Below are 15,912 nucleotides of genomic sequence, written 5' to 3'. Positions count from 1 at the left end.
TTATATGTTGCCTACAAAAAATGTACTCTAAATATAGATACAAATGTTGTTAAAAGTAAAAAGACAGGAAAACATATCATGCTAATCGTGCTCAAAAGAAAATTGAAGATAAGACAGATGGAGGGATGGATGGATGGAGTGGCTATGTTAGTATCACACAAAGCAGATTTTATAGCAAATAATATTACAAGGGATATGAGGGTCATTTCATAATGATAAACAAGTGAGTTCACTATGAGGACATAATCCTAAACATTTATGCAACTAATAACTTAGCTTCAAAATACAGGAAGCAAATACTGACAGAACTACAAGAGACACAGACAAATCCAAAGCTGTTAAGTTACTAATTTTTAAATCCTTCTATCAATAATTGATATAGGAAGAAAGTAGAAAATTAGTAAGATTAGAGAAAATTTGAACAGCACTTCCAACCACTTGGACTTAATATTTACAGAACATTCTGCCCAACAACAGATACACATTCCTTTTAAGTATACATAGAAAGTTTACCAAGATAGACCATATTCAGGACCACAGAACAAGTCTTAGTAAGTAGAAAAGGATTTGAATTATGCCAATTGCATTCTCCAATCACAATGTTATGAAAATAGAAATCAGTAACAGAAAGGTATCTGAAAACTCCCTCCAATATTTCAAAATCAAATAACAGGCTTCTAAATAACCCATGGTAAAAGAAGAACTCAAAAAAGAAATTGAAAGTATTTTGAAGTGGATAAAAATGGAAATACATCAAAATCTGTGGGATGCATTTAAAATACTACAAAGAAGAATTTTATAGCAGTAAAATTAAAACAGAAAAGTCTCAAATTATATGTTGTATTTTTGCTTACACAGTTCAAAATATTTCGTAATTTCTCTCCTGATTCTCCTTTGACCCATGGGTTATTTAGAAATTGTTTAATTTCCAAATATTTGTGAATTTCCTAAATTAAGCTTCTACCTTAAAACACTAGGAAAAGCAAATGAAACCCAAAGTAACTCACAGAAAGTAAATACTAAAAATAAGAGGAGAAATAAATGAAACAGAAGACAGGAAAACAATAAGGAAAATCAATCAAATCAAAAGTTGGTTCCTCAAGAAGATCGATTAGCCAGACTAATCAGGAAAAAGAGAGAGAGAGAGGGAGAGAGAGAGAGAGAGGGAGGGAGGATATGGATTACTAGTATCAGGAAGGATGATATCACTAGAGTAATATCTATTCATTTGTATTAATATACAAACATTATAGGGATAATAAGTATTATGAAAACCTTTATGCTAATATATTTCCAATTCCTTGAAAGACAGTTACCAATGCTCACTGAAGAAAGATAACTTGAATGGATCAATATCTATTAAAGAAATTGGATTTATGGTTTAAAAACATTCCAAAAAGAAAAACTCCAGGCTTAAATGGCATGCACTGGTGAATTCTACCAAGCACTTAATGAAAAAATCATTAACAATTCTATGCCAACTCTTCCAGAAAATCGCAGAAGAGGGAATACTCTCCAATTCATTCTATGAGACCAGCATTACCAAACCAGACCAAACACGGTTTGAGAAAACTATTAACAAGGGCGCCTGTGTGGCTCAGTTGCTTAAGAGACCAACTCTTGATCTTGGCTGTCATGATTTCTCAGTTCGTGAACTCAAGCCCTGTGTTGGGCTCCACACTGACAGCACAGAGTCTGTTTAGGATTCTCTCTCTCCCTCTCTCAGCCCCTCCCCAATGCAAGCGTACTCCCTCTCTCTCAAAATAAATAAATAAAAAAAAACTAGCTTTAAAATTTTTTTTTAATGTTTACTTATTTATTTTGAAAGAGAGACAGAGTGCATGGGGAGGGCCAGAGAGAGGGCCACAGAGGATCCGAAGCAGGCTCGTGTGGAGAGCAGCCATCAAGCCCCAAGTGAGGCTCAAACTCACCAACCACGAAATCATGACCTGAGAAGAAATAAGGATATTCAACCGAATGAGCCATGCAGCCACCCCTCTCCAAAAAAAAATAATTGTTGTTGTTGCTGTTGTTTTTAAGTAAACCACGGAACAGATCGTTGATACTGATATAAAAATTATGTGCAACATTTTAGCGAATCAGATCCAAAAATACTTACACTGCATACCCACGTAGGATTTATTCCAAGATAAAAAGTTTGAGACTTCAATATCCCTTTCTCAATAGTTGATAGAATGACACAGACAATCATCAACGGTATAAAAAATTGAATACCATCAACCAACTAAACATCTATAGGGCACTCCACCCAATACAGCAGAATACATATTCTTTTCAAACACACATGAAACATTCTCCAGAGATCCGGCCCTTGGCAAATAAAAAAGAGCCTCAAGTTTTAAAAGACTATAATCACACAAACTATGCTCTCCAACCACAATGGAATTCAATTAGAAATCAGCACTGAAAGAAATTTAGAAAATCCACAGATATCTGGAAATTAAACATTTTTATAAATAACCCACGGGTCAGAAGGAAATCATAAAATATTGTGAGAACTGAGTGTAAACGAAACCACAATATATCAAAATTTATGGAGTGTAGCTAAAGCACTGCTTGGAAGGAAATTTATAGCTTTAAATACATATATTAGAAAAGATTTAAAAAAATCTTTTTTTAAATATTTTCAGAGAGAGACAGAGCGCGTGTGTGCAAACAGGGGAGGGGCAGAGAGAGGGGGGCAGTGAGAGAATCCCAAGCAGGTTCCACGCTGTCAGTGCAGAGCCGAACATGGGGCTCGAACTCACTAACTGTGGGATCATGACCTGAGCAGAAATTGACAGTCGAGTGCTTAACTGACTGAGCCACCCAGGCGCCGCAGAAAAGATCTTGAATCAATAACCCAAGATTCCACTTCAAGAAACCAGACAAAAATAGCAAACTAAACACAAAGCAACTGAGGAAGGAAATACAGTTTAGAGCACAAATCGATAAGACAGAAAATATATAAACAAACAAAAAAATCAATAAAAGTCAAATTCATAGAGATAGAAAGTAGAAGGGTGGTTGCCAGAGGATGGGCTGAGGGGAGAATGGGGAGTTTTTAATGAGCACAGAATTTTAATTTTACAAGGTGAAAAGAGTCCTGGAGATTGGTTGTACATTAGTGTTAATGTACTTAACACTACTGAACTCTACACTTTTTTTTTTTTTTTTTAAGTAGGCTCCACACCTACAATGCAGCGCTTGAACTCACGACCCTAAGATCAAGACCTGAGGTGAGATTAAGAGTCAGCTGCTTAACCAACTGAGCCGCCCAGGCACCCTGACTGAACTCTACACTTAAAAAATGGTTGGTCTCACAGTTCTCACAGATCTCACGGTTCCTGAGTTCAAGCCCCGCATCAGGCTGTGTGCTGACAGTGTGGAGTCTGCTCGGGATTCTCTCTCCCCCTCTCTCTGCCCCTCCCTTGCTCATGTGCGCGCGCTCTCTCTCTCAAAAATAAATAAACATAAAAAAATGGATGAGTCAATAAATTTTATGGGTATTTTACAATTAAAAAATTATATGCTAAATGAAAGTAGCCAGCTGCAAAAGACTACATTTTGGATGATTACATTTATATAAACTATCCAGCTAAGGATAAATTTACTGAAAAACATGAATTGTACACTTCAGATGGGTGAATTTTATAAATTATATGTCAATAAAGTTTTTTTTTTTTTTTTTAAGCACAAGCATACAAAATAGAAGCAAACAGAGTAGGAAAGGCCTCAGAGTAAAGACAGTCTTATTTAATTGACCTGAAATCCAGAAGCTATGGAGCAAATATAGGTAAAGGTAACTACCAAAACAAAACAAAAAAGCAAACAATAACTAAAAAAATCCCACGACTATGCATGGCAAATTATAAGTCAAAAGACAAATGATAAACTATGAGAGAGTATTTACCATATATACATTCAAAAGACTCATCTTCCTAGAAACAGCTCCTGGCAATCAATAAGAAAATAACCCAAAAAAGAAAATAGGCAAAGGATTATGAACTGCCAGTTCTTGGAAAATGAAGTAAAAACAACTCCAAAATCACATGAAAATATGCTCGACCAAACTCATAATAACGGACATATAAAGTAAAACTATTCTGGGATACCAGTCTTCACTTACTAGAATGACAAAAATCTAAAAGTCTGGAAACATACAATGCTGGCAAAGCTATAGGAAAGTCACTTTCCCTTTTATAATTTTTGAGCAATGTAAATACAACACCTATTTAAACTATTCATTGTTTCATTATGGGAGGGGGGGAGCCCATAAACTTATTTCAACCACCTTACTTGTCTTTCTGAGGCATTTAGCACTCGATTAACTTTCTTATAACCCACTCATCCCTTGGTTTGTTACGCCAGACCCTGAAAGACAGGTGTTCTAGGATCGTCTTTGCCCCTGTCCTTCCCCATTCTGCACGCAATCTTGTCTCTTCACGGCTTCAATTATAACTTCTACGCTGATGACACTGAAATCTCTTTGTATCACACCATTTATATCCTCTAGGTAAATATATTCAGTTACCTTCTGAAAATCACCCATGTCCAAAGCTGAACTCAACCCTTTTCCTCAAATTGCTTCCTCTTTCCACACTCTCCAGTGTGGTCCCAACATCCGCCATGGGGCCTCTAGAGTTCACCTCCCCAACATCTCTAACATCCAGCCTGTTGGCTTTACTCCTGCGGCTACTGCCTGAATTCAGGTCTCGTTTCCTCTCACCAAGACTATGAAAATAATCTGACAGTTCTACCTCTAGATTTGCATCCATGTAACTCATCTGCCTGTATATTACTTTTATAAAGTGAAAGTGAAATTACTGTACTGTCTGCTCCAAATTTTTTCTCACAACTTACCACGTCTGAATTCCTCCGTATACAAGGCCTTCCATGATTTGGGCCCTGCTGACCTCTCCAATCTTATTTCTTGCTACAAGTGATGTTCCAGGCCCATAACCATAAAAAAATGCTGTATGTCACAGTCCCTTAACAATGTTACACGCAGCCATAATCAGAACTAAAAGGTACACATCCTTAATGAGTCTGAATGATGAAAATCAGGGGTTGAGTACCCTGTCTTAGCAAGACAATCATCAGTTTCTAGCCAACATCAACTTAAAAGAGGCTCGTTGCATGTTTTCCTGACAATTTCCTGTCTCTGAGGACCCCTGCAACAAGAGAAATAAGACCACTAGGTATACTTTTGGTGACAGGGTCTACTTGAGGGCTACATCAATTCTAGAGCTTTCGATCATAATCTAGCCACAGGGACCTTGATTGGCCCTCCATTCCAGAGTAAACTTGTTTACTATGTTGATGACATCAATATAGTGCTGACTGCACTTGGTAGTTGAACCTTGTGACCTAGACCCCTTGGTAAAATACCAAGGGTGGCTCAGTCGGTTAAGCGTCTGACTTCGGCTCAGATCATGATCTCACGGGTCGTGAGTTCAAGTCCTGTGTCGGGCTCTGGGGTGACAGCTGGGAGCCTAGAGCCTGCTTTGGATTCTGTGTCTTCCTCTCTCTCTCGCTCCAAGAATAAACATAAAAGGAAAAATACACAAGTGGCCAAAGTGTGGGAAATAAATCCCACAAAAATCCCCATCCTGATGAAAACTCTTGGTGTCCAGCAGTCCCTGCTAAAACATCTCCTCCAAGATGAAGAGGAACTTGCTGCATCTGGTTCCCGACACCACTAAGAAACTTGAAGCCTAGCGGGCCTCCTGGGATTTTGGAGGCCACATATACCTCATGTGGGTGAGCTAGTCCAATCTCCATATCTAGGAAACCCATTTTGAGCCAGTCTTGAGCAAGGCTCCACAGCAGGTCCAAGCTGCCATGAAAGCTGTTCCAGCAACTGGGCCATCAGACCCAGACGGTGACTGAAGTGTTTGTGACAGATGGGGAGCCTCTGGCCATTCTCTAGGGGTGAATGACAGCACACACCTGTGGATCTGGGGGCAAAGCTATGCTATACTTTGGAGAACTGTTCTCTGAAGTAACAGCTTCTGGCGTCTATTGGGTTCTGGCAGAGACCAAACACTTGGCCGGGGGCAGGGGGGGGCACCAAATTACCACGTGACCTGAACTCCCCAGCTTGAACTGCCAGATACACCAAGCCACGAAGCTGTGCGTCAGCTCACGGAAGTACTCCACCATCAAGCAGAAGCGGGCTACTTAAGACCGGGCTCGGGCAGGTCTGAAGACACAGCTGTACGAGCAAGTGACTCAGATACTCATGGCTTCTACTCAGGTTAAACTGCTTCACTTCTCTCATACCTACTGCCTCACAGGAGCTCCCTTTGACCGGCTGACTAAGGACGACGTCAGGCCCGGTTTTTAGACGGTTCTACACGAACCACCTAGCACCAGCTGAAAACAGACGGCTGTGGCACTGCATGCCCATTCAGGGTTGACCACGAGGGACCGGGATTAAGGGAAATCTCCCCACTGGGCAGAACCTTGAGTGATAGAAGTGGTTCCTTTCGCCTGGAGGGAGAGGTGGCCACAGGTGTGGATTTACACTGATTCGAAAGTGAACGGCAGTTTGGCTGGCTGGCTGGGGACTGGAAGGGACATTATCGAAAAGCCGGAGACAAGGCATTTGGGCCAGTGGTATGTTGACGGAACTCTCCAAGCAGGTATTTAGAATGTGAAGATATGTCTGTGTCCCATATAAATGTTCACCAAAGAATTATATCATCAGAGAAGTCTTTTTTTTTTTTGAGGGAGAGAGAGAGAGAGAGAGAGAGAGAGAAGTAGGCAGAGAGGGGGAGAGAGAATCCCAAGCATGATCCGCAAGTTGGCACAGAGCCCAACACAGCGCTCCCTCTCAACCAACTGTGAGATCATGACCTGAGCTGAGATCGAGAGCTGGACGCTTAACCAACGGAGCCATCCAGGTGTCCCAGCAGAGGAGTTATCTTAATAAATCAGTTAAGCAGCGCTCGTTTCGGCAGCACATACTAAAACAGTCAGTTAAATAAAATTACCTACTCTCTGGATGTCAGTCAGACATCCAGCTACCCTCGTCTTGCCCAACAGGCTCATGGTCAAAGTGGCTGTCCGTAAGCAGCCAAGCTGATGGTTAGCAATGTGGATTTTCACTCACCAAAACCAATTTGCTTCTGGCCAATGATGAGTGTCTACTCTGCCAACAGCAAAAAAATCAACAATGATACCATTCCTGATACTGGTTTACTTCTGTCATGGGACGGACAGCAATTTCTCCTTACTAGACTATATTCTAGATAGGGATGTCTTCCCTCGCCTTGGTATTTCTGTCAAAACCACCATCCGTGAACTTACAGAATGCCTTAGTTCCTCATCATGGTATTCCATACAACATTGTGATGAGGGAACTCATTTCATGGATAATTAAAATACAGCAGTGGCCATACAGGTCATGGAATCCACTGGTCTTACTAGGTCTCCCCTCGTCTGGAAGTGGCTGGCCGGAAATAACAGTGGAACAGTAGGCCAGTTATCAATGTATTGCCTCCGAGCTCCAAATCCATTCTTATGTTACCTACACAAATTCTCCTTTTCCAACTGGCTCAGCCATGTTTGGATTTCTTAATAAAAGGCACGAGAGGGCCACTGCAAAGTGAGGGAGGAAGGGGCTTCTCTCCTCCGTTCCATGTTTTTATTTCACATGGCAGTGAGCGGATCTGTGTGCAGGTCTGGCAGTGTTCGTCACTGGCCATCACAGACTGGCTCCTGCCCACGTGATCTCTGGCAAACTTCTCAGCCGCCCAGCAGGCCAGTTCTATGGAGCAGCCCCAGCTCACTGCTCTGGCAAATGTCACTGCCATGGCAGACGGCATGTTCCTGCGGAGCCACACCCTCTCAAAAGAGGTCTTGAATCTCAGGCTTGGGAGGGCAGTTCTTTCCTCGTTCACTCCCTCATCCTAGAGGGTGTAGCTGTTTTCTGCATATGACATTTCTGAACTTCTGAGTGCTCTTTTACCCATTTTTAGTAGTTGAACATCTTTTACTAGTTAACAATTCTTCATATTAAACTTTTCCCTGTTCAGTTACTGGTATGGTTTCTATCTTCCGAGTGACACAGACGGCCTTAGCGCACCAGTCAGTCACCAGCAACACTCTGTGGGGCTGGGATAATGTCTACTGCCTTCCGGTATGTGGTACATGCTCTGAATCAGCAACCAATATATGAGATTATTTCTTCTATAGGTACTACTCATTCGTCCAGAATAAAAGGATGAGAATGGGAGTGAGCTCTCACTACTACCCCTAACAATCTGCTAGTGAAATTTCTGCTTTCCATTCTCACAACTTTGGATTCTGCTGGCTTAGACATTTTCATTTCCACAGGAGATATCCTTCCATCAGGGGACACGATGATTCCATGAAACCGGAAGTTGAGAGCACTACCTGGCCACTTTGGGCTCCTCATGCCAGTGAACCAAAATGCAAAGAATAGAGGGTTACTTATTGGCAAGGGTGACTGATCCTGACGTTCAGAAGAAGATAGGGTTGTTTCTACATAATGAGGGAAGTGAGTATAATTGGACTATATATAGAATCCTGGACTATACAAAGAAGTTCTCTAAGTTCTCTTATGCTCTGTGATAAAAGTTAGTGAAAACCACGACAGTCCAATTCAGGCAGGACTACTCTTGACATTAACCCTTTAGTAATGAAGTTTGGGTCACTCCACCAGGCAAGAAACTATGACCAACTTGGGTTGTGGCTGAGAGCAGAAGGACTATGGAATGGCTAATGGAAGAAAGAATACAGCTACAACCACATGAACAATTACAAAAACAAAGGATAGCTACATAGTAGACAGAAGCATAATTTTGTTTTATTTGAAAAATTAAATACAAGGGTGCCTGGATGGCTCAGTGGGTTAAATGTCCAACTTCGGCTCAGGTCATGATCTCACAGCTCATGAGTCAGAGCCCCACAGCAGACTCCCTGCTGTCAGTGCAGAGCCCCCTTTGGATCCTCTGTCTCGCTTTCTCTTTCTACCCCTCCCACCTCCCCCCCCCGCCCTAAAATCAATAAACATTAAAAAAAATTAAATACAATTAGAAGATGTGTGTATAGTTGCCGAGTTGACTACAGTAGTTTTGCACTTTGCCAACCTGGATAAGCTACAACTAGGCATCCCCAAATCCCCTCTCTCTAGGGTTCTGGGTTAAAGTTGGCCAAAAAGAGAAATGTGCCCAAGATCTAGAAGGTCAAAAGGAAGGACCTGCTATGATGCTGGAGGTCGCTGTGGTTAGAGGCGGCGAGAAATCAAGGGCCTGGCTGGATGTGGTCTGTCCTTGCTCTCTTCTGTTCCATGTCTAGCCCTTCTGGCTGACCAACAGAGCCTAGCTGGAGAATCAACAGCTTTCCACACACTGCATCTCCTCTCCTTTGGTGTGGTCCCAATCCATCAACCAGATGTGGACTCCAGCCGCGGATGCCATGGAAAGCTTGGATTTGTCCACCCGTAACAGTGCTGGCTAGTGACATCTCGCTGATTCACCATGTCTCAGTTTTAATTTTTTTTTAGTATTTGTTTTTGAGAGAGAGAGGGACAGAGCACAAGCAGGGGAGGGGCAGAGAGGGAGACACAGAATCCGAAGCAGGCTCCAGGCTCTGAGCTGTCGGCCCAGAGCCCGAAATGGGGCTCAAACCCATGAACAAGATTACAACCTGAGCAGAAGTCGGGTGCTTAACCGACTAAATCACCCAGGTGCCCCTGATGTTAGTATTTCTACACTGAAACTTGGCAACCAACTACTGAATGTGGACACGTTGTCAGTAACATTTTCCTCATCCTAAACAAGACTATATGAGTTTTCAAAAATCTGGATAGATCCGTTCTCTGTGCTATATGTACCTCCTATTTGCTGCACACTTACTGATATTAGGTCGAAGACTAAGAAAAATCTCCTTGGCTTCTGTGTGCCTCACTGGGGGACCAATTCATTTAAACAAAAATCATCACAGTTATCTAGAGTTCAATCAGATATCCTTACCACAGCCATTAGGAGCTGAGTGATCCTAAGAGACAAGAAGAAATAAAAAGACAAGGATTCTGCCAAGTCCTAAGATCTTTAGATTTAGGCAAGAAGACATACAGATAATTAAAACCCAAAGAAATGCAAAACTCAAACCGAGTAATGTAAGAGGCCTAAGGAGGAGCTAATAAGCAAATTCTGTGGAAGTTGGACCAATCCCATCAGGGCTCAAATATGGATCTAGTCACATCCTGGCCAATACCCTCTGGTCATTAAGAATTCTTGGCAAACAGGGACAATCTCAAATTTTACATGTGAAAGTAGCATGAAAACTACTTGGCATGACATACTTCTTTTCTTAGTGGGTAAACAACTTTTGACCCCAGTAAAATTTATAATTAAGAACAAAAATTCTTAAAAGAAATTATGTATAGTGTTAATATTTTTATGTTAAAAACTCTGTGCATATTCAGTATTTTAAGTATTTATAAAATTTAAAAGAACTTGGCCCATTAAAGTCAGGTTTGTAGTTTCAATTTGTAATATATAATCAATTGTTGCAGATTTATGATTTTAAGCAGAAAGCTTACTATTTACACAGTGTTGAAACATTTCAGAGAACTTAAGTAGTCCCAGACATATACAAATGATATAAGTATGCAGTGATGTTTGCTGAATGATGTTCTTAAAAAGGAAAATTTTAAAGTTTACTTACTTATTTTGGGAGAGAGCGTGCGTGCAGAAGCCTAAGAGAGGAAGGGGCAGAGAGAGAGGGAGAGAGTCCCAAGAAGGCTCCACACTGGCAGCACAGAGCCCGATGTGGGGCTTGAACCCACAACCCATGAGCTAAAGGCCTGAGCTGAAACCAAGAGTCGAATGCTCAACCAACTGAGCCATTCAGGCACCCTTTACAAAAGAAATTGTTCAATTTATAATATTTTTAAGGTGTTTGTTTGTAAATTAGCCCAAATATTCAAAGGGCCTTAAAAATGTCTGTTAAAATTTCCTAGAATTTATTTTTTTTTAATTTCCTAGCCTTTAAATAAGATTTGTACACTCATTCTAGAAGCTTAAGAACTCAGTTTTAAAGTTTTAGCTTTTACAAGCTGAACATTATTTTTTAAAATAAAAGATAATTTTAAAGAGGCCTTTCTGGACATAAAGGCCTTATCAATGGGCATCAAAAAACGAACCTATATCCAGGGTCACCTGGCTGGCTCAGTTGATACAGCATTCAAACTTATCTGAGCCCCACAATGGGTGTGATTACTTAAAGATAAAATCATTTAAGAAACAAACAAAAAAAACTGGGGCACCTGGGTGGCTCAGTCAGTTAAGTGTCAGACTTCAGCTCAGGTCGTGATCTCATGGTCTGTGGGTTCAAACCTCACATCGGGCTCTCTGCTGTCATCCTGGAGCTCCCTTCAGATCCTCTGTCTCCCTTTCTCTCTGTCCCTCCCCCACTCACCCACACTCTCAAAACTAAATAAAAATTTGAAAACTAAAAACTAAAATAAAAAACCTAACCTATACCAGCAGTGTGCTGGAGCCAATTTGCTAACTTTTCAGGAGTTTTGCAAGCTGGGTGTCAAGCACAGTGTTATTGAAAATCAGTACAATTAAATTCAATTTTAAAAAAACAACAACAAAGAAATAATCTAAATTCATCAGTTCCCGACTATTTTACTACATTTTATCATTATCTATGTCCTTTTTTAAAATGTTTGTTTGTTTATTTATTTATTTATTTATTTATTTATTTATTTAAAGAGCTAGAGAGCAAGCAGGGGATGGGCGGAGAGAGAGGGAAAGAGAGAATCCCCAGCAGGCTGCATGCTATCAGCACAGAGCCCGACGAACCCATGAACTGTGAGATCATGACCTGAGCTGAAACCGAGAGCATGAAGCTCAACCTACTTACTGAACCACCCAGGCATCCCCTCGTTATCTATGTTTGTTCTTCCCCTCGTTATCTGTGTTCTTGAGATTACGTTTTTCTATTTTATCTGTAAAGTGGAAATAACAGGTGCCTGCTACCACAGCTCCTCTTAATTCCACATTGAGAGATGTCATGTTGGTAGCATGAAATCAGCCATGTTGGGTGTATTTACACCGCAGAAACAGTCAAACTCTATTGATCAGGTCTTCATGGATTAAGAAAAGCTGCAGGAAAACAGCGATCTGATACTTCAGTAAAGGAGCCATACTCCAAAGGGAAGAAGACAAATAAAATAGTATATAACTGCTAACAGGGCTGTAGAGATCACTGAATGTTCTGGGCCAGTCCACAGAGACTCGGAAAGAATACAAGAGGAGTTTTAAGGCAGCAGAGTACATAAGGTTTGAATGGAACAATGTTCAGAGACAATGACGAGACAGGTAGAAAAAGTAAACTGAAGCGGTGAGAAACGGCGACTGTAACACGACTGTGGCTTACTGCAAATGCCATTCTAAGGGTCTAGGCCACTACCTACAAGGCAATGAGGAGCTGAAGGTCTGAGGGCAGGAGAGAGGCCTTCAATCTGGCAACAATGTACAGGAGTCAGGGAAGGTAAACACTTTACTTCTGGCAACTGTGAGGCTGACCAAAAAAACTGCATTACATATAACAAACAAAAGTCTTGAGTAAGGTGCTAAAAAATCAAAACTCAAAGCTCAAAAGAATATAAACTGCAAGTCCAAAATTAAAAATAAAAATAAAATAAAAATGCAATGCAAGTCCATCTATACTAACAAAAAGCAAATCAGTAGTTGCCAGCTGCTAACAGACGAAACAGAAAGGGGCACAAGGGATCTTGCGGGTGATAGAAATGTTCAGTTATCTTGACTGTGACGGGCGCAGTTAACTGGAAGTTTATCGAACGGTACACTTTAAATGGATAAAATCTGGGGTGCCTGGGTGGCTCAGTTGGCTAAGCGTCCGACTTCAGCTCAGGTCATGATCTCACGATTCTTGGGATCGATCCCCGCATCAGGCTCTGTGCGGACAGCTCGGAGCCTGGAGCCTGCTTCTCATTCTGTGTCTCCCTCTCTCTCTGCCCCTCCCCTGCTCATGCTATCCCTCTCTGTCTCTCAAAAATAAATAAATGTGGGGCGCCTGGGTGGCTCAGTCGGTTGGGCGTCCGACTTCAGCTCAGGTCACGATCTCACGGTCCGTGAGTTCGAGCCCTGCGTCGGGCTCTGGGCTGATGGCTCGGAGCCTGGAGCATGCTTCTGATTCTGGGTCTCCCTCTCTCTCTGCCCCTCCCCCGTTCGTGCTCTGTCTCTCTCTGTCTCAAAAATAAATAAACGTTAAAAAAAAATTTAAAAATAAATAAATGTAAAAAAAAAATTAAATGGATGAAATTTATTGCACTAAGTATTCCTCTATGAACCTGATAAGAAAAAAGAACAATGACAACTCAAACAAATTAACCAGACATTTGATGATATTTAAGGATAAGTGGAAAAGTTATGCAAATGACAGCAATTTTAGAAGAGAAGAACCAAACTTCGAGTTACCCTTTTCGTCCTATTAGCTCTCAGTATCTAGAGTCACTGTCAACTTTTTTCCCCAGATATCATGTACGGGTAAAGCCTCATTTCATTACTTGCCCTCGCCCCACTGCCATGCTATTCAGTCCTTGCCACGTCCCCCCAACAACCTCTGGGAGTTTGCTCATTTTCTTCATCTGCAGTATGGGAGTGACGTTACCTACCTCTCAGGTAAATAAACACATCACACACACAGCAAGAGTGCAAAATAGTTATTATTTGCCTTAGTCATTTTCTACACACTTATGCTCCTCGAAGCCATTGTCTGTCTCATTGACCTTTGCATCTGATTCCTGGCATAAGTCAAAACAAAAACAAAAACAAAACAAAACAAAAACCAGTAGGTCCAAACTAAGTATTTCTCCGGAGAAATGTCTATGGCACCTAGAAATCCAGATATGAAGAAGACAGCACTGTACAAGTGAGACACTGAAGTGTTACCATAAAGACCAGCACTTCGTGCAACTTGAAAAGAATGATCAATTATGACTGAGGGAATTAGGAAACGTGTTTAAGAGGTGACACTGAGCTAGGAAAAGTCTGAAGCGGACTAAGCGAAGGGTACATATCCACTTCCTTAGACGGTAACTATGAATACTGTAGAATACAAGTCCAAAAGAGCATCTTTAACAGTGACACGTTAGGGGCGCCTGGGTGGTTCAGTCCGTTAAGGGACCAACTCTTGATTTCGGCTGGGGTCAGGATCTCCCCGTCTGTGGGTTCGAGCCCCACATTCCGCTCTGCGCTGACGGCTCGGAGCCTGCTTGGGATTCTCTCTCTCCCTCTCTCTCTGCCCCACCCCCACCCCGCTCTCTTTCAAAATAAATAAATAAATAAACATTTCTTAAAAGTTAAAAAAAAAAATAGTGACACGTTAAATTCTGAAAAGCGAAATACCATTTAAAAAAAGGTCCAAGGCAAGCAAAACTAGGCTCTACAAACACACTTCGTGCAGAAGACAAAAAGGAGTGACCTTTCCTAATGACTAAATAATTACAAGAGTGTTGCCAGGACCATCTGGCAAAAGGTCTAGAAGTTCAAGATGGAGTAAGGTTTAAGGGACAAAAATCACAAGATCTCAATTTCAAGATCCCTGTGCCACTACTATTGGGCAGCAAATCCGAGGATTCTGAGAGCTGCCACCTTACTGCTAAGAGGACTCAAGGGCAAGTATTACTGTTGCTCCAACTCTGAGCTCAGAGGCGCTCCAGGGAAAGGCCCTGCAGCCCGCTGGGGTCCGGCTGCAGCAGGAGGGTTGCCTCGGGCTGAGAGCAGCCAAACGGCTCTTGGGGGGCCTACAGCCGCCCTCCCGAGCATTCCAGAAGCCAGGAGCAGCACTGAACTGCTAAACCCAGTCGCCGGAATTGACCGGGAGTCGCTGCGATCGCAGAAAACACGAGTTTGCCGCCTTCCCAAGTCTAAAATAACAGGCAACCCCAACTCCCACTTAGCGCCCTGCGGTTTCCACCCGCTCTCCTCCCTCGATAGCAGGAATGGAACATGAAGCCCCGGCTTCCCGCTTCGCCCCTAGCAGGCCCAGACGCAGCCAGGGGCTAAAAATAGGGGGCGGACAAAGCGACCTCTGGCCACACGCGCCACCAAGAGAAGGAATGATCCAGGCATCAGACCTCCTCAGGCCCTCTCACTGGGGGCCAGAGGTCCGCCCGGCCCCGCAGTGGCAGCGTCAGAGAGAAGAGGGGAGCCCCAGGAAAGAGTGGGAGGCCATCCTCACCTGCCGCTTGTTCATTCGCCGCACATCATCCAAAAAATCTAGAGACAGCATGGCGAGGCCGTCGAGCGGGGGAAACGGGCAGCCGAGAGGGCGCGATGTGACCGGCGGGCGGAATGGCTGGCGCACCGGCCGGGCTCGCACTGGACGGGACCCCGAGGCGTCCGCACTTCCGCTTCCGGGGCGGGAACCGGCGCTCCCTCCCCGCGCCCAGCGCGTCGCTGCGGAGAGCAGACAAAGGGACTCTCGTCTCTCCTAATGTAGCCTCCCGGCCTGGTGTGGCGGTAACAGGGCGCTCCCACGCCCGACCTCGCCTGCACAGAACCTACCGGAGCCCTGTGCCCGCACTCAGCTACCGGCCCCTAGCGGAGGCGGCGACCCGGGGGAGCCGAGAAGCCTCCCGGCAACCTCCGGAGGGCGGGCTCTCGTGCACGCCTGGCCAATCGGGAGCCGGGCTCCGGCGTCCGGGGTCAGCGGCGGCCCTTGAGTGGCCGGCGGCTGCAGCCGGGCCCCGAGTCTGGGTGTGGCACTGGACTTGTGGCCAGGCTTTGCCATCTCTGGGGCGAGGAGTGCGAGGTTGGTCTCCCGCGCTACGGGAGGTGGCGGCCGAGGTGGTTTCGTTAAGTGTTTTACGGGTAAGGGCGGAGGATATGAGAGCCCTTC

The 15,912-nt window shown here is 43.3% G+C and overlaps 1 protein-coding gene across 3 annotated transcripts in view; it reads right to left on the bottom strand.

Moving 5' to 3' along the window:
- Positions 1-15,449, bottom strand: part of SEC11A (SEC11 homolog A, signal peptidase complex subunit) — a 40,625-nt gene extending 25,176 nt beyond the window's left edge. For all 3 annotated transcript variants that reach the window (XM_027068149.2, XM_027068147.2, XM_027068151.2), the window contains exon 1: positions 15,253-15,449. In XM_027068149.2, the coding sequence (XP_026923950.1) occupies positions 15,253-15,303 (51 nt within the window). In that variant the 5' untranslated portion in view covers positions 15,304-15,449. The remainder of the gene's footprint in view (positions 1-15,252) is intronic.
- Positions 15,450-15,912: the final 463 nt, after the last annotated feature.

The sequence above is a fragment of the Acinonyx jubatus genome, chromosome B3 (genome assembly GCF_027475565.1).
Source record: "Acinonyx jubatus isolate Ajub_Pintada_27869175 chromosome B3, VMU_Ajub_asm_v1.0, whole genome shotgun sequence".
Taxonomy (NCBI): domain Eukaryota; kingdom Metazoa; phylum Chordata; class Mammalia; order Carnivora; family Felidae; genus Acinonyx; species Acinonyx jubatus.
This window is presented reverse-complemented; position numbering and strand designations above follow the sequence as displayed.